Below are 26,713 nucleotides of genomic sequence, written 5' to 3' on the forward strand. Positions count from 1 at the left end.
ACTAGAACCACGCTCAAAACCCAAATTCTAATAATTTAAAATCAAGTTTAAATCATATCCAACTCAAGCAAGATAAAAAGCCCCGTTAAGCCTTTATTCTAAAGAGACTTTTTAAAAAACCAAAATTGTACCATCAGAACTGACCATCTCTAGCGCAAGTGGCAAAGAACTTAATAATTAATATCTAAGATCTTAAATTTGAAGCTTAATTATTTCACATTTTCAATTAAATTCATTTTTTTTAAAACAAACAAAACAAATAGCCTACTTGCCACCTTTCCCTCCAAATAAAAAAAAAAACAAAAAGTAGCCTCAGATACAAATAGAACCAGAAGTTGCCAACGTGAGAAGTACACTACATCACAAGTTCCTATTTTGAAGTTTCTTTAGTTAATTTAACCCGAAGGTCCCAAACAGCTATAATAAGACTCTGAGGCATCAATTCGCACAATCTAGAAGCAAAAGCCGGCAAAAATTAAGCCTGGTAGAGAAATTGCAATCTCAATTCAAGCTCAAAGGTGAGCTATGCAACGACCGTGCATCATCAATCCACCAAATTTCCACGTTTGACGTTTGGAATAAATGAAAGGGAAATGCGAGCCATTTCCAGGACTGTACCACTTTGATAAGTAATTGTCGGTGAAAAATTAAGCCTGGTAGGAAACTGCAATCTCAAATCAACGTCAACGTCAAAGTCAAAGTGTGCAATGGCCCTGCTTTAATCTACCTTCATTAATATCCACGTTTAACATTTGGAATAAATGAAAGGGAGATGCATGCAATTTTTTCAACAGTGTACCTTGTTACATGGAGTCGTCTGCTATTATGTTTAAGAAGATGATATAACCACCCTGATAGGACACATGCACGGCCACATTTTTCATGCACAGCCACATTTTTCAGGTCGTGGACGAGCTTATTACCACATCACACCACACGATAAGAATCAAAACCTGGACGAACGAATGGCAAAAATTGAGCTTAAATCAGCCATACAACGTCAAATGCGAAAAAAAGAGCTTTTCCATCAACTGAATTGACAAGAAGATTTAATTTTCTGCTAAGACAATTGCTTGTCATCCCTGAAAAACGATACGTATTTGCTGAAATATAATATAATAATAATAATAATTATGCAATACAAAACATACAAAACTTAAAAAGACCAAGCTCATCAAACTAAATCTACTATTTTATTGGAAAAAAAAATACAAACTCATAATTGTAGATAATACTAAATGCTGTTCTCTAGCAGATTAAGCTTTAAAATAGCCAGCGCGTTCACATGAACTGCTTGATAAATCAAAGATGGTCCGTAAATAGGACAAAAGCATTGAAGCTCATCAGAATCTGATCCCAACAGTTTACAGAGATCTATACAAGGACATACCTCTAGAATTTGCAGGAGTGAATCCAATTCTGTACCATGACTAATGTACTTCTTCTAGTTCACCCATTATTCAACTAAAATTGTGGCCTCAACATTTCTCTTAAAACACTCTTATTATTCTTGTTCAGTATAGCAAAGAGCACAAGCAAAAAGCCAATATCTCATCAAGCCTGAGTTTTTGATCCAGAGGGTAAGAATTCTCGCTCTCATTAGTCATGTTCTAGCAGAAAAGGTGCTCACTTGTCTTCTATAGCTGTCGTTTCCGGGTTATTCATCCTTTTTTATTGTGGATACTGCTGAGTGAAAAATTTGTAAATGGTTCACATCAGTCGTTTGCAATATTAGAATTCCAATCGCTATAAGAAGTGTCCTTTTCAGGCAGAAATATACATTGGAAATTCACGTTTTGCTCCATGTTTTAATTCCAAGGCATTCGAACAGCTGATCTCCTACTATTTATTGCCATCCTATAGCTTAAGCATCTCCCAACCATCCATAAAGTGGGATTTCGCTTTTCTCTAGTAAGACCAGCATTTTGTCATTTTCTGTTACTTAATTTCTCCAGGATCTTAGTCCTTAAAACTTATAAACTATCTCAGGTTTCCTGTCTATGTAGGCAAACTTTAGCTTGAGACACATAAAACACAACGGTGAGCTACGTTTTGACGGGTGAAATGGACACGATAAGAGGCAACATAGTTGCAGGATTACAACGGAGCAGCTCTGCATGGAAAGAAGGCAGCATGAGAGACTTCTCACGGTCATCTAGAGAGGAGGATGATGAAGAAGCACTTAAGTGGGCAGCTCTTGAGAAGCTGCCCACTTATAACCGTATCAGGAAAGGGATACTGAAAGGGTCCAGAGGTGAGAGGGAGGCAGTCGATATCGAGACCCTCGGATTCCATGAAAGGAAGAAGCTGGTGGAGCGGCTCATAGGAACAGCAGAGGATGATAATGAGAGATTCTTGATGAAACTCAAGAATCGATTAGATCGGTAAGTCTCTTCAGTTGAGTTTTCAGTTCGGTCCCCATACTTTCAACTATTACAATTCCATTCCTAACCTTCACATTCATTGCAATCTTTGATCATTTCTTAAGATCCTAATTGAATTGGATGAAAAACATGTAATCGCCAAAAGATAAGACCAAAATCATTGGTGCCGCAGTTAAATGACCATTACATAGTAATTTCTGTCCAATTTGATAAAAAGTTTAATTAAAGGATATGACTGCAACAAAATGTAAAGGTCTGGGACCCAACTACAACAATTTTCAAAGGTTGAAGCCGAACTGAAGCTACATTAAAAGCTTCAGGACCTCATCAATTTACCCTATATTTATAGGTATCATTTGATCATATATGCATTCTATTCCTATTTGATTGATCTTTCAGGGTTGGGATTGAAAATCCAACAATAGAAGTGCGATTTGAGAATTTGGAAATCAATGCAGAAGCTTATGTTGGAAACAGAGGCATGCCTACAATTCTGAACTTCTTCCTTAATAAAGTTGAGGTAATAAAAAAAATTATGGCGCGAATTGCATTCATGAATAAATAGCCTAGAAAGCGGAGTTTGGTGTTGACCATTTTTTTTTCCTCTCTTAAAGGGGTTCCTCAACTACCTTTATATTCTACCGAGTAGAAAGATACCGACAACCATCCTACATAGTATCAGTGGGATTATCAAGCCAAGCAGGTGAAAGAAATGAATTAAGTTGCACATGATTCCAAAATGATTCAAAAATGGATTTTATTTTTTCTACTAAGCTATTCTAACTTAATATATCTTTCAGAATGACCTTGCTCTTAGGCCCTCCAGGATCTGGAAAGACTACCTTACTGTTGGCTTTAGCAGGAAAACTTCCTTCAGAACTAAAGGTCAGCCTTTGTACTGTGGTTAGTAGTCACTTAAGGTGAATAAAAAAATAGATATTTATAAACATACACCTGAAAATTATATAGTTATGTACATATATTTTATATTTCCTTCCGAAAACTGAATTTTATATTATACCCTTCAAAAATTTATTTTCTTACATATACCAGTGTACGTAAGAAATTGCCCCTCTTCAAAACATTTTTCTAGTACAAGACCAACTTCCTCTTTGAATTGGATGATCCCCCAGCTAAAGCTTATTTCGTAAGAAATTGCAATTTCAAGTGGTGTATATGAAAATCTACATTTACACGGGTATATAGGTAAATAGATGATTTTGCTGAAAATAAATACTTGGGCCCTAAAAAATTTACTATTCCAAAGGATGACCTTCTTGACTCTCAAGTAAAACCAGGTTTCTGGAAGAGTTACTTACAATGGACATTTGATGAATGAGTTTATTCCGCAAAGAACCTCAGCATATATAAGCCAGCATGATCTGCATATAGGAGAAATGACTGTCAGAGAAACATTGGCCTTCTCAGCAAGATGCCAGGGGGTTGGAACCCGTTATGGTGAGTTCAATTAAAACAGGGAGATGCTAATTTTAAGTTGCAATAATGGGAGATATTTAGAGCTTGAATCTAAGGCATGTTTTCTGTCTTTTGGACCTACATGTGATAAATTCAGATATGTTGACTGAGCTAGCAAGAAGAGAGAAGGCAGCAAACATCAAGCCCGATCCTGATATTGACATCTTTATGAAGGTTAAAAGAAGAACAATAAACGATTTATCACACATTCTATCCATATATATATATATATATGTAGAATGAGGCTAGAATACTATTGATATTTGACAGTTAAGTGGTAGTGTTTACTACCAAATTTTTATCTTTTGCCTAGGGTTCCCTGTAGGGTGGTTATGCTAGTATTTATCCAAGGGCTTGAAAGTTGATAGTAAACAATTTACTATCAATAGTATACTAACTCAACTATATATATATATATATATATATAACATGTGCAACCTATATATATGAATGATATTAAGCTGCAGTTCCAACATACTATTATGAAATTGTCAGTTACGTCGATGTAAGTTCATTTTTGTTGCTTTCACTCTTTCTGCAGGCAGCATCCCTGGGTGGACAAGAAGGAGTTGTCACGGACTATATTCTGAAGGTATAACTGTATAAGGCATGAAGATAGGCATGTTACACCCAATACGATCTTCAGAATGATTTCTTTTTTTTTTTTTTAATTCCTTTGTTGTGATCGTTCTCTTCCCTCAAAACTAGCTGATCTATAGACAAAAAACTAAATGAACCTATGACTAAAGAGTTTATTCACAGGGTGAACAATTTCATTGGGTGAAAATCTACCTAAAGATCTCTTATTGCTGCAGTAGAAACCATAGAATTCACATATGAATTTTTACCTGTTAAACTGCAGATTTTAGGATTAGATGTTTGTGCTGACACCATGGTAGGGGATGCAATGTTGAGAGGAATCTCTGGAGGACAAAAAAAGAGAGTAACAACAGGTATAGTGTTCTACAACAAGAGGAACAAAATGCTTGAGATTATCCTTGTTAAAAAAACATATCATTTCATTAGCTAATCAATTGAAAATTTACTGGAACAGGTGAAATGCTTGTTGGACCATCTAGGGTTTTGTTCATGGATGAGATATCGACAGGCTTGGATAGTTCTACAACTTACCAGATAGTCAACTCACTAAGACAGTCAAACCACATCCTAGGTGGGACCGCATTGATAGCTTTGCTTCAGCCAGCACCTGAGACTTATGAGCTTTTCGATGACATAATTCTACTCTCAGAAGGGCAGATTGTATATCAAGGCCCCCGCGCACATGTTCTTGAGTTTTTTGAATCCATGGGCTTTAGATGCCCTGAGAGGAAAGGCGTTGCCGACTTCCTGCAAGAAGTAAGCAGTTAACATCTTGAATGTATAATGAAGTGATTATAACAGACCATGAAGCTACTCCAAAAATATTTTTCCAATGGAGCTGTTAAAAGAAGCACGTGTAGCTTTTTCATTAGTGTGTAGAAGCAGAAGCTACATAATGGAGCATCTGCTTTGGGTAAAAGCTCATTTCAGCTCCCCAACATACCAAGCTTCCGGCATTTTGTTAGCCAAACACCTTGTTCTCAAAGCTTCTTGTTTCAGAAGCTAGGCCAAAGAGGCCCTAAGCAAACTTCACATTTCACCCGTAGAATACATAACCACCAAAAACATTCCGATCAATAGGTTACATCGAGAAAAGATCAGCAACAGTATTGGGCACGAAGAGATGAGCCATACCGCTTTGTTCCTGTCAAAGAATTCTCAGATGCATTTCAGTCATTCCACGTGGGACGTAGGTTGGGAGAGGAACTCTCCACCCCTTTTGACAAGAGCAAGAACCACCCTGCTGCTTTGACAACTTCTAAGTATGGCATAGCAAAGAAGGAATTGTTGAAAGCTTGCTTTGCTAGGGAGTATTTGTTGATGAAGAGAAACTCTTTCGTCTACATCTTCAAACTATTCCAGGTACTATTCATTAGACTTAGGCAATGATCAAGTTCATAGCATTACATAAAATGTCCAGACTCAGTACTAACCTGATACTGTGGCTTAGTCCCTCAACTTTTCACTCAAACGTCTAGTCCGCAAACTTTCTCCAGTTAATTACCTATATACCCTTTCTTCTAAACAAGCCTTTTACTTGGAGCAGGGTCAAAAAGATCAGTTTATAGGAAAACATCACATGTTAGATTTTTCTTCTTAGCGGCCAAAGATGAAACTGATTTATATGAGAAAGTTCAGGGACTGAGTCACAATATCAGGGTACTACAGGGCCTAACTAAATACATTGCATCCCCAGAAAGTTTCACAAGTTATGACTTCTGCTTGTTGTCTGCTTCTTTCAGCTCACACTAATTGCCCTCATTGCAATGACTGTATTCTTCCGAACCAAGATGCACCATCGTTCAGTAAGTGATGGGCTAATATACATGGGTGCTTTGTTTATCGGACTCATTACGCATACGTTTAATGGGATGGCAGAACTGCCATTGAGCACTAAGAAGCTTCCAGTCTTCTACAAACAAAGAGATCTCCTTTTCTTCCCAGCATGGGCTTATGCACTGCCAACGTGGATACTGAAGATCCCAATATCATTTGTGGAATGCGGTCTCTATGTTGTCGTGACGTACTATGTTATTGGCTTTGACCCAAGTGCCAAAAGGTAAATATTGGTATATTAATCTCCAGTCATAATAACCAAAAATATCAAAGTAACCAAAAAGATCTTTTGCCCGCAGGATGTTTAGACAGTTCTTTCTATTTTCACTGGTTAGCCAAATGGCTTCGGGTCTATTCAGGCTCCTAGCAGCATGTGGTAGAGATATGGTTGTGGCAAACACCTTTGGCTCTTTCGCTGAAATGGTGCTCGTAGTGCTTGGTGGTTTCGTCATATCAAGAAGTATGACATTTTCTGAACACATGCACTTCCTATCAATGTAGCTTCAACTTCAATACTTTTTACATTAGGCCCTTCTAAGGGTGTAATTTGGGCCGTGACGGGCTGGCACAGCCTAGATTTTTTCGAGCCAAATCATGCCACAAGGTGGCGCGGCCTAGCCCAAATTCGAATCTATGTCTGGCTGGGACGGGTTGCCTTTCATTGGACCATGGCCCAGCACAGCCACAACCCACACTGGGTCGGGCCATGCTGGGCCACGGGCCGGCCCTTTACACTATTTGTTTATTTAAATTTTATTTTTTAAAAGTTTTTGCTACTAATTTTATAAAAAAATATATAATTTTGGAATTGAATAAATAATTCTTAGATGATTTTTTTTAAAAAATTCAAATTTGATTATTTTAAATTAATATTTGAAAGAATAAATTTAAAAAATAAAAAAAAATTAGATAAAGAGGTCGTGCCGGCCCGGCCCTTGGGCCTAGTAAAAGAGGTCGTGCTGGCCCTTGGGCCTAGTCCTAAAATGGACTGAGCTGCACCAGGCCGTATTCGGCCCTGTGGGCCGGCACTGCCGGTATCCGAATATGGGCCAAGCTGTCCCAGGCCATATGCCAGTAAGCCTTGGCCCAGCATGGCTTGCACCTTGTTGCAGACTATATCGAGCCTAGCTGCGGGCCGACTAGATATGGCCCAACATAGCCTTCGGCAATGATGGGCCAGGTCGGCCCACAGACCGCCCGGCCCGTATTACATCCCTAGGCCCTAAAAAAAAGTTATGGCAAAAATGTAATATACATGATCTTTTTTTTTTGCTTCAATCTCTGAAGAGGATATCAAGAAGTGGTGGAAATGGGGTTATTGGTCTTCACCCTTAATGTACGCACAGAACGCAATAGCTGTAAACGAGTTCCTAGGCAGTAAATGGAGACATGTAAGTTTATATCTCTCAAAATAAATGAAATATGTTACACATAGATCCTCTAATGCTATACTCGTTACTAAATTCAGGTTGTTAATACAACTACCAGCATGGATTTCTTGGGAGTCCAAGTTTTAGAGTCCCGTGGTATATTTGCTCAAGCAAAATGGTTTTGGATTGGTGTGGCAGGGCTGCTTGGATTTATTGTGGTTTTCAATATCTTTTATATAGCTGCACTAACCTTTCTTGACCGTGAGAGTTTACACCCACACAGCCATAAATTCCTAAAATAACATTTCAAGGGTTTATTTTAATATTTCTTTTTATTATGCAGCAATTGGGAAAGGCCAGATAGTCATTTCTATGGAGGAATTGAAGGAGAAACAAGCAAATAGAGTAGACAATGTTGAACTCTCCCGACATGGTAAGAATGTCGAATATCCATCTCACCATGAAAACCTAATGCATAATGATAATACAACATGTATATTCCAAATTAAGATACAGTATGATACAAAGTGATTTCGAGAAATTATTGGCAAAAATAGTTGACCAATATAAGTTAGTGGGAAGCACGAGATTATTCTACTTAAACAAAAGCAGTTGTCAAGGCCAAGTTCATTTGTAATTAGAAAGTGCAAATGGTTCAATTTGGCTAAATGTTATTACTGTTAAATGACTTGATCTAAATTATTACATGTTGGCAAACACAACTAGTTCCAAAGAACAGTTACCTGCCAGCAATATGACTATAGCATGATTTGGTAAATCTGCATGACTGCAGAAAGAAGCAGTGAGATGACGAGAACTACTGAAATTAGCAATGACAATGAGCCTCGTGCAAATAAAAAGAAGGGCATGGTGCTTCCTTTTGCTCCACTCTCAATAACCTTTGAGAATGTCAAGTATTCCGTCGACATGCCACAGGTATACCTTAGCTTCCATGAATTATAGGTTCATGTAACTACTATTCAAGCCTTTCTCATTTAAATTAGAGATCTTCACATACATACACCTACAAAAGTATCTATTGAATCTATATCCCTGAAACACTTGATTTCTTACATACATACCGGCACAATTCCAAAATTGACTCTGTCACCCAGTGTATTGGAAGGCTCCCCAACTTAAGATAAAGGGCATGTTGGTAAGAAGCTGCACTTTCAACAGTCAAAAAAATTGGGTTATTACAAGGGTACATAGGAATGCAGATAATTTCGAAGAATATATATATGAAAGCTTCTTCAAATTGGCGAGAGAAGGAACCATAAATAATTGCTGCACCCGATTTGCAGGAAATGAAAGCTCAAGGGGTTACAGAAAACAGGTTACTCCTTCTCAAGGGTGTAAGTGGAGCGTTCAGGCCCGGTGTTCTTACTGCACTAATGGGTGTAAGTGGAGCGGGTAAGACAACTCTAATGGACGTATTGGCGGGAAGAAAAACCGGGGGATATATAGAGGGGAATATTACTATATCTGGCTATCCAAAAAAACAAGAAACTTTTGCAAGGATATCGGGATACTGCGAGCAGAATGACATACACTCACCCAACGTGACAGTCTACGAGTCCCTCGTCTATTCTGCATGGCTTCGATTACCAAGTGATGTAGACTCCAAAACAAGAAAGGTTGGTACTTGGTACTAATTTTTACTGATCTAGTGATTTTACAGTCCTACATGTTATGAACAAATATAACTTACTCCTGCACACTGTTTTCAGCAGGTAAATATAATTTAGTCATTCATGTATCAAAATATAAAACTTCATATTTGTTAATTCTGAGATGTGCAGATTTCCACCGCATATGCAATAATAACAAGACGCAAACAATCTCAATGAAATCAACTTTTGTAACTGTCATGATTCTGTACAATCAAAAATATAAAATGCCACAGACAACTCACCACTAACCAACCATGTATGTCTTGCATATAAATGTACCATAATTTGAGAAACTGAACATTTAAATTGTATCATGTTGTATTGATATATCAATGTATAACTAAGTTCTGTGCTTAACCTCTTAGAAGCTGATATGATGGTTTTTAGATGTTCATTGAAGAGGTTATGGAACTAGTTGAGCTGACGACACTGCGTGGAGCATTAGTTGGTTTGCCTGGTGTGAACGGACTTTCAACCGAACAAAGGAAGAGACTGACAATTGCTGTTGAGCTTGTAGCAAATCCTTCAATAATATTCATGGATGAGCCTACTTCAGGTTTAGATGCTAGGGCAGCAGCAATAGTGATGAGAACAGTTAGAAACACGGTAGACACTGGAAGAACAGTTGTCTGCACAATTCACCAACCCAGCATTGACATCTTTGAGGCATTTGATGAGGTAAGAAAAGGCGTAAGGCACAAGAAAATTTAATTCTGATAAGGCTGGATAATGTTTACATATTAAAATAAGATGCCCTTTTGATCGCTAACTATTTAGCAGAATTTTCTCACCAAATGATGTGCTAATATTTTTCTACCTCAAATGCAGCTCTTCCTTATGAAAAGAGGCGGCGAGGAAATATATGTAGGCCCTCTTGGACGCAACTCCTGTTATCTAATTGAGTACTTTGAGGTAATGCTGAGAAACATAACCATAAAAAATAAGAACTATAGTTCTCATCACTTAGACTAACATTATTAGGGCGTTTCCTTCCCATGTATTTCGTTATCAGCGTGTTCCTGGAGTTCAAAAGATAAAAGATGGCTATAATCCAGCAACGTGGATGTTGGAAGTCACAACCATAGCACAAGAAGAAGTCTTGGGGGTTAATTTTGCTGAACTATACAAGAACTCAGATCTATACAGGTACATTTATACATGGCTATTTTCATCGACTGATTGAGATTTTACATCAAATAAAATTATTTTAAATCTTCCAGGAGAAACAAAGCATTGATTGCCGAACTCAGTAAACCTCCGCCAGGTTCAAAGGACCTTTACTTCCCTACACAATATTCACAGAGCTTCCTTACTCAATGCATTGCTTGCTTCTGGAAACAATATAACTCATATTGGCGGAATCCATCATATAACGCCATACGCTTCGTCTTCACGATATTTATTGCCCTAATATTTGGGACAATTTTCTGGCGGCTAGGTTCTAAGACGTATGTTCCTAGTCTATCTCTGCTATATTAAAAAATCCCCCCCTTGTCTTGATTTCAGAGAAAGTAGCTTCCACTTCTTAAATAACTATATAATACTTGCATGTGGTGAAATATACAGGACAACTCAACAGGAGCTATTCAATGCCATGGGTTCAATGTATGCAGCAGTTATGTTCATGGGGGTTCAAAATGCTCAAACTGTCCAGCCTGTTGTGGATGTAGAAAGGAGTGTATTTTACAGAGAAAGGGCTGCAGGAATGTATTCTGCTTTACCATATGCATATGCACAGGTGAGCATATTGTCAGATTTCTATCACAGAAAATAGATATTAACATGTAAATGGGTGTGTGTGTGTGTGTGTGTGTGTGTGTGTGTGTGTACCCCTTCAAAATAATCTTACCTATATAACCCTGCAAAATCTGAATGTTCACATATGCCTTTTTAAAAAAACTTAGTTTCTTACATTTGTATCACTGAACATATAGAAAGGATCCTCTTTAAAGCAATTTTCCTGATACAGAACCAACTTCCCTGATGAATTGGATGATCCCCCAACTTAAGGTACTTTTATAAGAAACTACACTTTTTAGGGGTAAAAATGAATTGCAGGGATATATATGTAAATATAGGAGGCCCTACTGAATATATGATATTCCAGTAAAGGGATTCTCCTTTCACCTTTAAACTAATTTTGCTTCCTAATGCTAGGCAAAGATTACCAGCCGCCTTACCCTATTTCACTGTTCAACTTGATTCCATTGTATTTAGGTTGCAATTGAGATACCGTATACGTTGGCCCAGTCAGTTCTATACAGTGTCATGGTGTACAGCATGATAAAGTTTGACTGGACAGCTGCAAAGTTCTTTTGGTACATTTTCTTCATGTTCTTCACACTTCTGTACTTCACGTACTATGGGATGATGGCAGTGGCATTGACGCCTAACGCACAAATCGCTTCAATAGTTTCCACCGCGTTTTATGCAATATGGAACATCTTTGCAAGCTTCGTGATTCCTCGTCCTGTAAGTTTAACTCCACTGACAGTCTACTCTGTTTCCTATCAAGTTAAGGCACTGAATGTTATCTAAATTGGTTGCAGAGGTTGCCCATATGGTGGAGATGGTATTTTTGGGCATGCCCAGTATCATGGACACTATATGGCCTATTGGCTTCACAGTTTGGAGATGTGGAGGATATCATGGACAGTGGGGAAACAGTAAAGGAATTTCTAAGGAGCTATTTCGGATACAAACATGACTTCTTGGGAGCAGTTGCCGCTGCAATGGTCGGGTTCTCAGTGCTCTTTGCCGTTGTTTTTGCGTTTGGAATTAAGGTGCTGAACTTCCAGAAGAGATGAGGGTTCTCACTTCTCAGTGACAGTGGGTCACCGTGTCGTAACAAACTTAAGACCATAAGCAAAGAGAGATAGCTTGCTTAAGCATAGCAATCCTATTAAAACGTTTGAATCCCAACTTTCTTTAGTCCTATGCTTTTTACTATGTTGTTTTGGGAGTTCATAAGTCGTTATACTAAATTTTAAATGGTTAAATAGTATGTTTGGATTGCTTATTGCAGTGGTTAGTGATATCCTTTGTTGCATAGTAATAAGCATTTTTAACGGTTATTAAGAATGGAGAATTGCATTAGGTAGGGCTAAGACTCTTATGGAGGCTTCTGAGTCCCCAAAAAAGGGCAATGTAGTTTATTACAATGCTCATGGGAAAGAACTAAATACACTTGAGTTTCATTATTACTAAATGGGTGCATTGAAGATCTTCGTTTCAAATTCATGAAGATTGGGCAAAAAACCAAGGCGCTCTCTCCGGATATGGTGGAAGCATCAAAACGTTTTATGAGATATACAATAATAAAGACATCCATTTTCCTTAAAAGACAGGAAATGTGACTACCGAATCTCCTAAAAGCAAAAAAACAATGTATTGGGAGGTTTTACTATGTGGTCAGCGACATAGGCTTCTTCGGATTGCTTTAAAGAGGTGAAAATAAGTAGCCACCTCCATTAGGAAAAATGAGATCAACCTTTACTTTTCATTTTTGTTGCTTCCAAGAGGAACATCGATTAGATTAAAAGCATTCGCGAACAAGACAGTACCGTAAATTCGAAAGGAAAGAAAAAAGAGAAAAAACAATAACAACAACAACTTTGAATCACAGTATGCGCATATAGATTACTAAGAGAACAGTTTGAAATTGCAAAGATATTGCTATTTAATCCAACAACAGGTATCGAAAACAAAACATATGTAGAACGCGAGACGTACCTAAGAAGAAGAAAAGGTTCGCAGCATTGCTCACAGAGCAAGGAACATGATGGTTCAAAGCAAGGAAAGTAGGGATTCATTTTGATACGTGTAGCACAAGAGGGGGAGAGAGAAGAAGAAGACGAAGATGATGCACTCACAGGATGGGTGATCGAGGGAGGAAGATGGATGAAGGGTGCAGCCTCCGCAGAGACGGCCTTTTGAGCGGTCAAAAAGAGTAGTGAGGTCGGCGACGAAAAAGCTGAAGTCGCCGACTATTACCTAAGTCAAAGGGACGTGACGTGACGTGACGTGAAGTACTATTAGATCGCCGAATTCTTATTAGATCGCCGAATTCTTAACCCTGCAGTAAATCTCTGTTGCCCGCTTCATTCATTGGTGGTTCTGTTTGTTCGAGGTGGACAGTACCGTGATTTTCTCGCTCTTGGTGCTGCTGCTTCAGTTGCTGCCTATTTCAATGTTTCTAGTTATTTTATTTGCATTCAACATTTGTCGCCAATTTTACCGACTTTCCCATGGCAATTCGAGTCATTCTTTCAATGTTTCTAGTTATTCTATTCGTATTCAACGTTAGTCACCAATTTTACCGACTTTCCCATGGCAATTCGAGTCATTCTTTGTCCGAAGAGCGAATAATTTTTCACCGCAAAAACCCTCCCCACGGGCTTCCTCTCGGAAGACAATTTTTGATATCTTAATTCTTTGTTCCAGCCACGACCAAGGTACTAAGACAGTTTAGTTGCCTAACACCTAGCCTCTCGGAGTAGAGAAATTTTTTAGAGGAAATTTAAAGGTGTCTTACTTTTAGTTGCCAAACGCCTTCTCGGATGCTAGAGAAACTCTTCGAGACCATTTCAGCGTGATTGCTGTTCACAAATCACAACCATTGCATCAGCTATACAACTTGCAGTACCCAGCATGCAACACGCCCCAGTCTATACACTCGTAGATGCTGCAGACATCCATATCAAAGATTACAGCTATATCAGATGAGTTTGGTTGCTGCTTCATGAACACGAGTTAAGAGTAATTTATTTTTAAGAACTGGTTAAGGAAAGCACCACTTAAAATCCAATGCAATATTTGACTGTAATGGCAAAAGGAACCTCGACGGCCGCATATGCTACAATTTGGCAGATACCTCTCTCTGAGTTACTCAACACCATCTCAGCAAGAAAACTAGAAAAGCAAAGAGATAGCAGCTAGACCCCTAAACCTAGAAACACAACATCATCAAGACTAACAAAGAAAAGCCACCGAATTAAATCCCATAATCCTCCTTCCAACTTTAGTTACCCAAACTATCCAAGAAGCTCTGCAGCTCCCTAAGCCCCTCAGCAGATATGCTCCTCTGCACCCTGGGCCTCGGTGCAGTCAAAGGTGGCGGTGGCCGCAAGTGGAAGCACACCACAACCACTGCCAAGTTATCCCCGCTCCTCCTCTTAAGCGCTTCTGCGACAAGCTCTTTACAGCACACAACTGGGTCATTGTGCTCTTGTAGCTTCCTGCGTGCGAAGTCCACAGCATTCTGGCTCCTGAAGACATCCCAAATGCCATCACAGCCCATTATTAAGAACTCGTCCTCTTCCATGAGCTTAACCTCCATTACCTCGGGCTCTGCACTCAGGGGCCCAAGGCCATTGGAGTCCTTGAGGCCTTCCATGTGCCAATCACCAATTGCTCGGGCCACGTTCAGCTGGCCATTCAGGTAGCCATCATACACGTACCCACCAGAAGCTTCAATGCGTTTCTTTTCTTTGCTACAGGCTGGCTTGTGGTCCCGTGACATCTCGATGGCCTTGCCCTTGCGGCAGAGGACAGCACGGCAGTCACCGGCATTCGCCACTACGAGAGACCTGCAAAATTGAATGAAGAAAAAAGAGGGTTGTTACAAATTAAGTCAAAGTGTGAGCAGGTTTCATTTTCATCCTTATAAAGTTTCAATTAAAACAATTTGCTTCATGTAGTTTGCTTTCGATAGTTTCAATTTTAACAATCTAGTCCCCAGAATTTGAACTCGGTTTCTGTTTCTTACTTAGAGTTGCAGTTTCAACAAAGCAAGATCTTATGATTGTACTAACGTGGCATGATTTCAGATAATAGACCAATCGATGCAGAACAAACTTCTAGGACTACATCATTACAATTAAAACTATGAGGACAAAATTGAAATCAAGGTTGAACTTCATGGAGTAAAATCTATATTTGACGCAGGAAAAAAGTAAATAGCTGATGCCCCCAGAATTAAGTCATTTTGGGTAGAATTAAGTCATTTTGGGGTACTCAAAACACCGTTGGAGAGCCCATAGGGTACTTCAGTTATGAATCAAAGTTAAAAACAAGGGAAAACTTCAAAAACCCTTCCTGTGGTTTCACACTTTCTCACTTTAGTACCCTATAGTTTAAAGTGTATCAATTTGGTACCCTGTGGTTTCATTTTTCTCTTTTTATTATCAATTTCACTATTTTTTTTTCCTTAAATCAGCGACAAAGTTAAAATTAAAGGTACTAAAGTGAATATTCGATAAACCTAGGTGGATATCTGAAGTTTTTTGTACATAATTTAACAAAATATTAACGAAAAAGCTGCCGAAAAAATAAAAATGAAACCACTGGGCACCAAATTGATACACTTTAAACCACATGGTACTAAAGTGAGAAAGTGCGGAACCACGGGGGGGTTTTTGAAGTTTTCCCTAAAAACAAATGAATGACCACAAAATAGCTAGGAAGATCACCAAAGTGAACAATATAATAGATAGCTCGGTCTTTTCTAGCTTAAAACTCAGAGCAGGCTAATATTGGCTCAAAAACAAGCTATGCACAAGGCCTTCTTATTTAGCTTATGCCAAAAAGAGGGGTTGAGACAGAACACACCAAACTCCAAAGACCACCTGAAAATCATGGTATTTCACGAGTAAAGAGCAATAGTAACACTACTACACAACTAAGTTTGTGGAATTAGGCCTACCTTCCAATGAGAAGGGCAGCCAATGCAGTAGTACCAGATGCAAGAGAGGAGTTGAGAGAGCAAGCCTCTGCAAAAGCAGTATCAGTGTGCAAGAATGCCGAGGAAACCACCCTCTCGATCTCCATAGGAAAACCCACATCTTCAGTGATGAATTTCGGTATATTGCTACAAGCGAAGTCAGCAGCATGCTTTCCACCATGCCCATCAAACACCTACAACAGAAACATTTGTAGACATCGAACTTGGTAAAACATACATCTACAAGTTAACAGAAAGAAAAGAGATCCTACCCCATGATCTGCAGAATTACCCATCTTAAGGTAAGGTTTTGTGTGCGACGGTGCAAGGGGGAGGGGGAGACTACAGTTTCTTGGGGTTTGTATGAAAATTTAGATTTTACAGAGGCATATATGTAGAAAGACAAATTTGCAGGGATAATTTTCCAAGCACATCAATCTACAGACATGTCTTGCCATTTTATCATACTGAAGAGCATACCCCATAGAAAGCATGAGGTCCATCACAGAAATTCTTTAGCCCATAATCCTGCATGAAGTTGTCACAACAAACATATACATCCTCCATACTCTGCCGGAATCCTTTATCAGCCCAACCTCCAGAGCGTACAATAGGGATAAACTCAGTTTCACAATTTTCTGAGCTGTTTTCAGGCTCGGAAGACACATTGATTGATCTCGTCTTCACCTGCTAAACAACCAAATTAGTAACAAAAAACCATCATGGAGGAAGCCATGAAAGAAGCCATCCAAAGCAGGATAAAGAATAAACTGCTACATATGAATTTGGTAACCAATGACGTCAAACGCAGGGCCAGTTTGAACCACGTTGGAGCTTCTATGAAAAACTTATTTGAGTGGAGGTGCTCAAAGCAGCACAAACAGATTTCTACAAAAAACACCTACCAAACAGCTGCATGATTCCTGCTTTTGGGACCCAAAAATTAATTTCAGCTTCACCGTATAGTAAATGCTTTGATTTTTGTTTGTTAAATGCCTAACTACTGCTTGAAGTAAATAAGCTGGTCCAAAAGCCAAACCAAATAAGACTCTAAACAAAGTATGATGTTAGTATGTTACAAAAACACGCTCACAGGTAGAATTTCCTATGGTCTCATTTCATATGCAGATAAACATGAAATACATGTCCCTGACATCATTCCTATAAAACACATTGCTCTCCACCCGTAGTATAAAAGTAAGAGATAATAAAACTTCAGCTAAAAAGGGAAGTATTAGATCTTTAAGAATCTATTGTCAATGGACTACTTGAAACTACTAACTCAGGCATGATGCAAGGGCCCAAAAGTCCTAGGCCAAGACTTGATCTTAGTCCTTGATGAGTGTTTGCAATCCATACAACACCTAAGACGGTCGCTATCTTGAGCTCCTACCTACTGTAACATGGTTCAGCAACTAGGTTTCAGTTTCAGCATCAGTTCTTCGCCAAAATGAAATGTTTCCGCAGTTTTGGCAGTCTTGAGTTTTACTTTTGGTTATTTGCAAAAGGTTGTAAAACTTCTCAAAACAATCAAATAAATACAAGGAATCTACAGACTCAAAATGAAACTAAACTACCCAACATTCCAGCATATCAAACTGATATTTATGGTACCTGTTAAAAAAACACGATTTGTATTGTCATATATTAAAGGTATCAAACAACGATAAATGAAATAATATAGAAAATTCAAAAAATAACAAGATTAGATCATAAAAGCTAATTCGGTTAAATTGGATCAACATTCCTAGAAACCATCTTTGGACTCTGTGTAACTGAAACTGGAGTGTTTCAGTTCAGATTGGTGTGGGACCTTCATTTTAGTTTGGAGTTTCAGCCTAGACTCAAACCATTTACAGCCATAATTCATAACCGTTAAAAAGCACAATTTATTTATGAGAGAAGCACAGTTCAAAGAGAGCATTATAGCTTAAGCAGCTGGAGAGATTGCCATAAAAGTTTGAGAACCTTTAATATACTAGATGTGTATCATTTGTAACTTATCGTATACAGCACTTGCAGCATACCCCAAAAATTGTGTGTTAAAAAATTATTTTGCTCGTCTAAATCCTCAAAACTGAACTAAAAAGCAGATACAATTCCACACTTCAACAATAATTGTATATAAATAAAAAACTCCCCTAGTGATAAAATCAAACTCTCTTACTTCTTGCATCTTTCTAACTAATATCTTACATAACATAACAGAGACTTTTCATCTAAATTGCATTTTGTTGTTGAATAAAAGTAAAATGCTTCACAGTTTCCACAAGCAAGCACCTACTCTCCGTCAACAACAAGACTGAGCAGCAAATAAAGTATAAAATATAAACAAATGATATCATGGCAATTAAATCTAGCAGGATGAGTGACCCTCACGCGAAACAGAGTACAAAAAAATGAACTTGAATCATAGTTCAGCAACAAAAGCAACACAAAGTGAAACGAACTTAGGGCATGTTTGATTCACCTATTTTAGACTATTGAATCGGAATGGGATTCATTGATTTCGATTGTTGTTGTTTTCTTTATAGAAATCAGATTCCGAATCTCATTCCATTTTGGAATGGGAATGACCAAATCCATTTATGGCCCAATCCAACTTTGAATCTCGGATTGGTCCGTTCCAAAGTAAACTTCTCAAAATCTTTCTTCATCAACACCTCCTCCTCTCTCTTCATTACTTTCCTATTTCTTAACTAAAATCCTCTCTCAAAAATTCTAAATTTCCATTCCGATATTCATTCTAATAATGAATCAAACATTTTTGAATGATTCGTTATTCCATTTCTTATTCCAAAGCAATCCAATTCTATTTTTCATTCCTATTCCAATCATGAACCAAACATGCCCTTAAAGTAATGATCTTAAACAAACTGCCTACATCCACGATCTACTGTAAAACACCACAACCACAATTTATGGTGAAATTTGAAACATAAACTACAAAACCTCCAAACTCCAAAGTAAAATATTGAAGAGAAATGTAAGGAGTACTCACAAAACTATGGCGAACAAGCGTTGGCTTGCACGGCGTCTGCCGGAAACTACCGGCAAGCGGATTCGGCGGCCTCCCACCACTAGCGCTCTCATTCACATTCTCTCCACATTTCACGCTCCCCTCCTCCATTTCTCCCCAATTCACATCCCCAAACCCTACCAATTCACCACTCCAATCAAAAATAAAAAAAGATTGCGTACCACCAACTCCGAAAACCCTAAAGATCGGCGATAGATCGACAGCGTGAGCCCCGTAGAAACCGAATCCCGTGCCGGCACAATAGAGAACAACAAAGAGTGAAAACCGCCGCAGAAGTCGAAGAAGCGCTTCGCCGCTCCTCCCCCGCCGAAACCCAACACACGAAGAATCGCTTCGAGAGCGCGTCTTCTTCGTCGCGCACGCAAAGGCCCCGCCGCGACGAAGCTCGCTTCGCTTTCTCTCTCTCTCCACCCCTAGGGTTTCTAGGCTAGCAAAAAAACTCCTCTGCTCTAGTGTGAACAGTGGCTTGAATACAGAGGGAAGGAGAAGTGCGGTATTAATTATTAGTTAATAATTATTAATTAACTATTAATTATTAGCTTAATTACGCAATTAGGGTATGATGGGGTCTTGATTGATTTGAAACATAGATCGGGTTACGGCTTTGATGATTCGAAGCGAGTGAAACAGAAGACACTTGTATTTGCGGTGTATGAGCTTGAACTAAACCACGTTTCGATTAGTTACTTGTTCTTTTCGCTGTAGTTTACATGGCCCTAGACAGCGGAAGTTACACTGTCATTAATGTACAACGTGAGGGATTTCGGTGGGAGTTAGGTTAGGACTCAGGAGGAGGATTCTACAATATTCGGTGCGACCGTGTATGCGGAATATGAGATGCCGTATAGAGATTGGCGCAGTAGTAACGGTCACGATGCATTTATCAAGAAATCTGGGCCCTAGATTTATTATATCTAAGGTAATAAGAAGTAATGAGTTTTATTTTGCATTTAGCCTCCTGACAAATTTTTATTTTAAAATTTACCTTGTCAAAATTTAATTTGCAAAAATGGCTGCCACGTCAGCGCCACGCGGGCAGGGCCGAAACCCGTATGTTAAGTTGAATACGGTGAATGGTTCATCGCGTTTAGTACGTATTTTTTTTATAAAGAGTAGTGATGTCAATAGATATGGACATCCGAAATATTATCCAAATCCAAATCCGAATAAATTATATATATATATATATATAATTTTCTATATATATTTTTATTTATTTATACAATATATAAAATATTTAATAATTTTTATATCTTAAATCTTCATCCAACGGTATAGATTTTTAAAACCCGCTGGGTTCAGGTTCGGATTTCCGTCGGGTTCGAATTCGGATTTGGATTTTAATTTAATTTTTGGGTTCGAGTTCGGATTTTTGTAAAAGAGAAAAAAATAAATACAAATTCTCTATTCCTTTTTCAATATACAAAAAATACGTACTAAACACGGTGAACCATTCATCGTGTTTAGACATGGTGAATGGTTCACCGTGTTTAACTTAACTACCACTCCCAGCCCCGCCCGCGTGGGGCTGACATGGCGCCTGCGTGGCAGGCTTAGGACCATTTTTACAAATTAAATTTTGATGGAACTATTTTAAAAAAAAAAATTTGCCAGGGGGCTAAATGCAAAAAAACCCAAAGTAATGATATTAAAAGAAGGGGGCAGATATAAAATTGCGCGTTTTCTTTCCAATAAGGCGTCGTATGCGTATTGTTGTACAGGAGGCGATGCGTGGTCCCGGCAGGAGAAATTAGTGTGCATCGGGTGTATCTATGGATGCACGAGGCCCATCCATCCAACACCCTTAGCTCAATCCTTACCCTTCACTCACATTTTCGTGTGCACTAAACTCATGCAATAAGGCGTCGTATACGTATCGTTGTACGGGAGACGATGCGTGGTCCCGGCAGGAGAAATTAGTGTGCATCGGGTGTATCCATGGATGCACGAGGCCCATCCATCCAGCACCCTTAGCTCAATCCTTACCCTTCACTCACTTTTTCGTGTGCACTAACCTCATGCAATAATTTACCTTGGGTGGTGGTGGCAGGAGGGCCATGTTTTCGGTGTCTGAACATGGTTTACCACATTAGCGATAGACCTTTTCTCATCCATCCCTTCATGTGAGGCTCACTTGAAATCCCCCGTATATTGATGAAACAGATTTCATATTCCAAGAGACAGGGTGCAGGTAAACATTTTCAGATTAATGCGCGGCTGCTGTGCCAGACGGGCGCCTCTTTTGGCCATGCAATTGTACAACGATATCAAAAACCTTAACCGATTCTTTCTTCTTCCTTCTCTTGTTAGGGTTTGAACCTTCTTCTTTCTCTTTAGGGTTTGAACCTTCTTCCTTCTCTTAGGGTTTGAAACTTCCTGTGTCCTCCTCTAGTAGGTTAGGTTAGCGGAGGTGCCGCTGGCAACCATTTCCTCCTCCTCCTCCTCCGCTATGGCTATGTCAGTGGAGCTGCCGTTGGCAACCCTTTCCTCCTCCTCCGGCATGGCAGCGGCAACTCTTTCCTCCTCCTTCTCCTCCGGCATGGTTATGTTAGTGGAGCTGCCGCTGGCAACCCTTTCCTCCTTCTCCTCCTCCTCCGGCATGGCTATGTTAGCGGAGCTGCCGCTGGCAACCCTTTCCTCCTTCTCCTCCTCCGGCATGGCTAGGTTAGCGGAGCTGCCGCTAGCAACCCTTATATTAGGTGCTCCTGACCTAAGTGCTCCTGGTATCCTTAGTTCTTTTTTCTTAGAATTAGTAAGGATTTATAGAAAACTTAGTATACCTGTGTGGACGATATATGGCAAGGAAAGTAGGATTTTAATCTTTTGGAGATTAACTTTAAAACTGCATGAATGGATTTTAATCTTTTATACTAATGACAAAGGCGGTGCCTGCGGAATTCTACATGCAGTCGGTTACCCTATTATAAGGTATGTCATTTCATTTTTCTTGGAATATTGAACTATATAAGTATAATATTTTTATCCTTAAAAATAATAAATTTTTTTGTTGGCAGAGATTAGTATGAGATGCTATTGTAACATCGACAGATATCAAGTTTTGCTTTTGGGAGGTTAGTTTTTGCATCTTTTGTCGCTTGTCTATTTCCTTTATCTGCTTCTTTGTAAATTAGCAAATTGTTATAATACAGCTCTCCTACTATGTCTCAACCGTTTGGCATGTATATACAACAAGCAGTTTTTTTGCTGTTCATTATCATTAGAAGCCTTTTGAAGTTGCAAGTTATGTCATTTGTAGTTAAATATTTTGATTTCTTAAGTTCAGAAAGTTTCTCTTTTTGGCAGGAAAGAGAACTACACCTCTCTAGGTATACGTCGAAGAGGCGATCCGAAGAAAATGATGTCTGGAGATGGATATAGACTAACCAACACAACTAAGGGAGAAGGAGTTGACTGATTCAAGAAACACCAGGGGTGCTTCTGACCTAAGTGCTCCTGGTATCCTTAGTTCTTTTTTCTTAGAATTAGTAAGGATTTATAGAAAACTTAGTATACCTATGTGGACGATACATGGCAAGGAATGTAGGATTTTAATCTTTTCGAGATTAACTTTAAAACTGCATGAATGGAATGCTAGCAACAAAGATTATGTTTCTTTCGAAATAGTTCTTTTTCCAGCAAGTGTCAGATTGTTGGTTACATCTTTAATTATTGTTCCAATCATATTTCTTCTCCTTAAAATTTTTTTAAAAATTTGTTAGCAGATTGCAAATCCTCTGCACTAGCATAAAACTGCTGCAACCAATCCAGGATAAGGTTTGTTTGAACAATGTGCAGATATCACATTGTTTCACTGATAGCACCCTGTATTTTCCTGGTTGGACTACTCGTCGTAAAAGTAATTTGTATCAAGTTAACTGGTCTGCCTTTTCTTGTGGAGCATTTACTGTCAAATGAAGAAAGGAGGGCCTCGAACTGCATTGTATGAGCTCTGTAAAGATCTCAGTGGCCCATGCCTATCTTTGAGTCAAATGAGAAGTTGAGGTACTGTAGAAAATCCTTGTGGCACTGGATACACTACCTTCTTTTTCTTTTTCTTTTTTTTTCTTTCGTAGATATGAGACTGGATATGCCCACTTTATTTTTGCTGTGGCAAGTAGCCAAGTCCTTTGAGTAGAAACATGCATATATGCATCATAAAATCTTGCCGCAGTGTGATTGTTCCCATTTCCTTAAAAAGCTTGAGCTCATAGACAATAATGCCCTTTATATTTTACTACGATAGTAACCCATCAGCTTGGCCCACATACAGATGCCGGCAGTGCCGGGCTACAGGGCCGAATGCGGCCTGGTGCGGCTCAGTCCATTTAGGACTAGGCCCAAGGGCCAGCACGACCTCTTTATCTATTTTTTTTATTTTTAAAATTTGTTCTTTCAAATATTAATTTAAAATAATCAAATTTTAATTTTTTAAAATAAATTCATCTAAAAATTATTTATTCAATTAAAAAATTAATATATTTTTTTTATAAAATTAGTGGTAAAAACTTAAAAAAAATAAAATTTAAATAAACAAATAGTGTAAAGGGCCGGCCAGTGGCCCAGCATGGCCCGACCCAGCATGGGTTGTGTCTGTACTCGGCCATGGTCCAATAAAAGGTAACCCATCCCAGCCGGGCATAGATTCAAATTTGGGCTAGGCCGCGCCACCTTGTGGCATGATTTGGCTCGAAACAATCTAGGCTGTGCCGGCCGGTCATGGCCCAAATTACACCCCTAGAAGGGCCTAATGTAAAAAATATTTAAGTTGAAGTTTCATTGATAGGAAGTAGGGATGTCAATGAGTATGGATACCCGAAATATTATCCGAACCCGAATCCGAACGGGACAGTTTTACCCGAGCTAAACTTTGTAAAACATGCATCTAAAAGTTAGGAGGAAATGAAAGAGGTTCCTCCCCATGAATTTCACAACTTTCCATCTTAAAGAAGGGTGCATGTGTGTGCGTGCACGCGCGCGCATAAAAAGCTACAGTTTCTCGGGTATGCATGAAAATTCAGAGTTTACATGTTACGTAAGTGAATAGACAATTATATATGCAGGGAAAATTCTCCTAGCATAGCATTCCACAAAATCCCTAGGCATTTTATCATGCTGAAGAACTTACCCCCATAGAAAGCATTGGGTTCATCACAGAAATTCCTTATTCCATAATCCTGCATGAAGTTGTCACAACAAACAACTGCCGGAATCCTACATAAGCTCAGTCAGTCTCACAATTTTCTGAGCTCTGTTCAGGCTCGGAAGACACATCGAACGATCTAGTTTTCGCCTGCTAAACAACCAAGTAAATTAGCAACAAAAACCATAATCTATTTATTATTATTAACTACATTAAAAGAGGGTTTGGGAGACCTTAGAGTGACACGTGTCCCGCCAACCCTCCTCTTCTCTCTCCTTCTACACACACACACTATAATACAAAATTTAAAATTTTGATATTTTTAAATTTTAAAGTTTTAAATTTTAAATTTAATACTTAATATTTTAAATTATAATATTTATTTCCAAATTTTAAACTTTTCAAATTTTAAAATTTTAAATCTCTAAATTCTAATAATACGCGTAATAAATCGCGTAATAAAATCTAACCTAATAAATACAATTTAAATTACATAAAATATCGCTGTATAAAAAATATATAAAATTTAAATTTCAGGACTAAAATTTTAGATATATAGTGCATATGTGTATATATATAATTAATTTTATTAAATAATTTTTTTACAACTTTTTTTTTTATTTATTGGTTTTCTTAAATTATTTTGATAGATTTATCTCAAATTTTTTTCATATAAATTTTATAAAATAAATTATTGTATAAATTTACTTTGCGCATAATTATTTTTATATAATTTTTTATTTAATTAATAATTAGACTTATAAAACTATATAAAAATATTAAAAAATATATAATTTATTATAAAAATAATTTTATATCCGCAGCATCGTGCGGGTAATTCACTAGTATATAATTAAAGGAAACCAAGAAAGAAGCCACTCAAAGCAGGATAGAGAATAGACTACTACATATGAATTTGGCGAACAATGATGTACCTACCAAACAGCTACATGATTCCAGCTTTTGCGACACAAAATTTCATTTCAGTTTCGCAGCATAGCAAAAGCCTTTAACTTCTGTCTGCCAAATGCCTAACTACTCCTTAAAATATAGAATTTGGTTCCAAGGCTAGATCAAATTGGGTTCTGAGGCAAAGAACGATGTCACAAAAGCATGCTTTCAGGTAAAATTTCCTGAGGGCCTCATTTCGTATTCTGGTAAAAACATGAAATATGGGAAGAATAGATCTTAAATGAGTGTTTTCAATCCATACAACACCTAAGACAGTTGCTATACCTTGAGCTCCTACCAATTGTAACATTGTTCAAGACCTCAATTTCAGTTTCTCAATCAGTTTTTCGCCAAAGTGGAATGTTTTAGCAGTTTTCCCAGTTTCTGCTTTGGGTTATTTGCTACAAGTTGTAAAACTTCTCACAACAATCAAATAAATACAACAAATTAAATCAAATAATATTCAATTACCTTCGACATATATATCAAAGTGATGTACGTATATGGTACTACTGAAAAAAAAAAAACATTTCTTATTGTTATCTATTAAAGGTATCAAATAATGATAAATGAGATAATATAGATTATAGTTCCTATCAACAAAATCAGATCATATCCACGTCCATATTCATATCCATATCCATCTTTAAAAAGAAAGAGATTTTGTCTTTTTTTCTATTATTTTCTGTTTTCTATTTATATCACTACGAATTTTTCGTTTTTCGTTAACTTTCAATTTTTATTTTGTTTAATATTTATTTATATATATATATATACACTTTTCAAGNTTTCGTTAACTTTCAATTTTTATTTTGTTTAATATTTATTTATATATATATATATACACTTTTCAAGAACCAACAATTTGTCCCTTCTTAGGTTTTTATTTTTTACTTTTTTGCTTTTTTATTTTTTGTATATATTTTAGATTTATTTTTTATTCACATTTTTTAGGGAAAAAAACAACAATACATCTTGGGAAGGGAGTCCATTGGCTCCCTTATCAAGTTTATTTTTTAACTATTTTGCTCTATTTTTTCTGTAATCATTTATATTTTTTTAGGAAAACATAATAACTGGGAAGTGACGCAGTGGAATGTCTTCCCAGATTTTTTTCTTTTTTTCGTTACTTTTTTTTTATTATTTTGTTAACTTTCATATTTTTTCTATTTTATATATTTTTTACCACAAAGATTTAAAAAAAAAAACACAACAAAATAATGNATTCTTTTTCTGCCAAAAATAGGAAAAAAAAGGAAACTAAAATTTTTTCTGCCAAGAAAATAGATATGTCAACTAATCCAAATTCAAAATACTTACTTTTATATATATATATATATATATATATATATATATGAATTATTTCAAATTTCGGTCTGTCATCGACGGACCCGTTTTAAAAATAGAAATATAGGGATAAGAATAGAAATCGTTCAGAATGAATAAGGAATGATGTTTAAATTCCTCTATAAATTTCCTTTTTTAATCCTTCCTCTCTAAATAAGTATTCAGGTACGCGCGA

At 37.6% G+C, this 26,713-nt stretch overlaps 2 protein-coding genes and 1 long non-coding RNA gene across 6 annotated transcripts; 1 reads left to right on the forward strand and 2 right to left on the reverse strand.

Moving 5' to 3' along the window:
• On the reverse strand, positions 298-6,228 carry LOC109716351. Of its 3 annotated transcripts, XR_002217903.1 has the most exons (9): positions 5,894-6,228; positions 5,595-5,813; positions 4,992-5,207; positions 4,709-4,783; positions 4,339-4,410; positions 3,943-4,011; positions 3,704-3,766; positions 800-953; positions 298-713 (listed from the first exon to the last, which is right to left on the reverse strand). It is a non-coding gene; the product is annotated as an uncharacterized LOC109716351 (long non-coding RNA). The 3 variants fall into 3 exon arrangements; XR_002217904.1 differs by lacking the exons at positions 3,943-4,011; positions 4,339-4,410 and having other exon boundaries at positions 298-953; XR_002217905.1 differs by lacking the exons at positions 3,943-4,011; positions 4,339-4,410; positions 4,709-4,783; positions 5,595-5,813; positions 5,894-6,228 and having other exon boundaries at positions 298-953; positions 4,992-5,011.
• LOC109716350 (ABC transporter G family member 39-like) lies at positions 1,292-12,415 on the forward strand. Its single transcript, XM_020241736.1, has 25 exons — positions 1,292-1,911; positions 1,990-2,384; positions 2,784-2,904; positions 2,999-3,087; positions 3,185-3,269; positions 3,683-3,842; positions 3,958-4,034; positions 4,402-4,452; positions 4,723-4,813; positions 4,915-5,216; positions 5,541-5,822; positions 6,203-6,519; positions 6,596-6,756; positions 7,584-7,687; positions 7,765-7,927; positions 8,010-8,099; positions 8,460-8,602; positions 8,971-9,303; positions 9,727-10,017; positions 10,168-10,251; positions 10,352-10,485; positions 10,560-10,787; positions 10,906-11,077; positions 11,557-11,811; positions 11,889-12,415. The coding sequence occupies exons 2-25, from the start codon at positions 2,065-2,067 to the stop codon at positions 12,144-12,146; spliced, it is 4,311 nt and encodes a 1,436-aa protein (XP_020097325.1). The 5' UTR covers positions 1,292-1,911; positions 1,990-2,064; the 3' UTR covers positions 12,147-12,415.
• LOC109716349 (probable protein phosphatase 2C 57) lies at positions 14,103-19,553 on the reverse strand. 2 transcript variants are annotated; one of them, XM_020241735.1, is made up of 4 exons: positions 19,062-19,553; positions 16,541-16,747; positions 16,043-16,254; positions 14,103-14,927 (listed from the first exon to the last, which is right to left on the reverse strand). In XM_020241735.1, exons 1-4 carry the CDS (start codon positions 19,188-19,190, stop codon positions 14,360-14,362), a joined length of 1,116 nt encoding a protein of 371 aa, XP_020097324.1. In that variant the 5' UTR covers positions 19,191-19,553; the 3' UTR covers positions 14,103-14,359. The 2 variants fall into 2 exon arrangements, with proteins under 2 accessions (XP_020097324.1, XP_020097322.1); XM_020241733.1 differs by having other exon boundaries at positions 16,541-16,750.

This window comes from Ananas comosus, linkage group 10, assembly GCF_001540865.1.
Source record: "Ananas comosus cultivar F153 linkage group 10, ASM154086v1, whole genome shotgun sequence".
In the NCBI taxonomy this organism is placed as follows: domain Eukaryota; kingdom Viridiplantae; phylum Streptophyta; class Magnoliopsida; order Poales; family Bromeliaceae; genus Ananas; species Ananas comosus.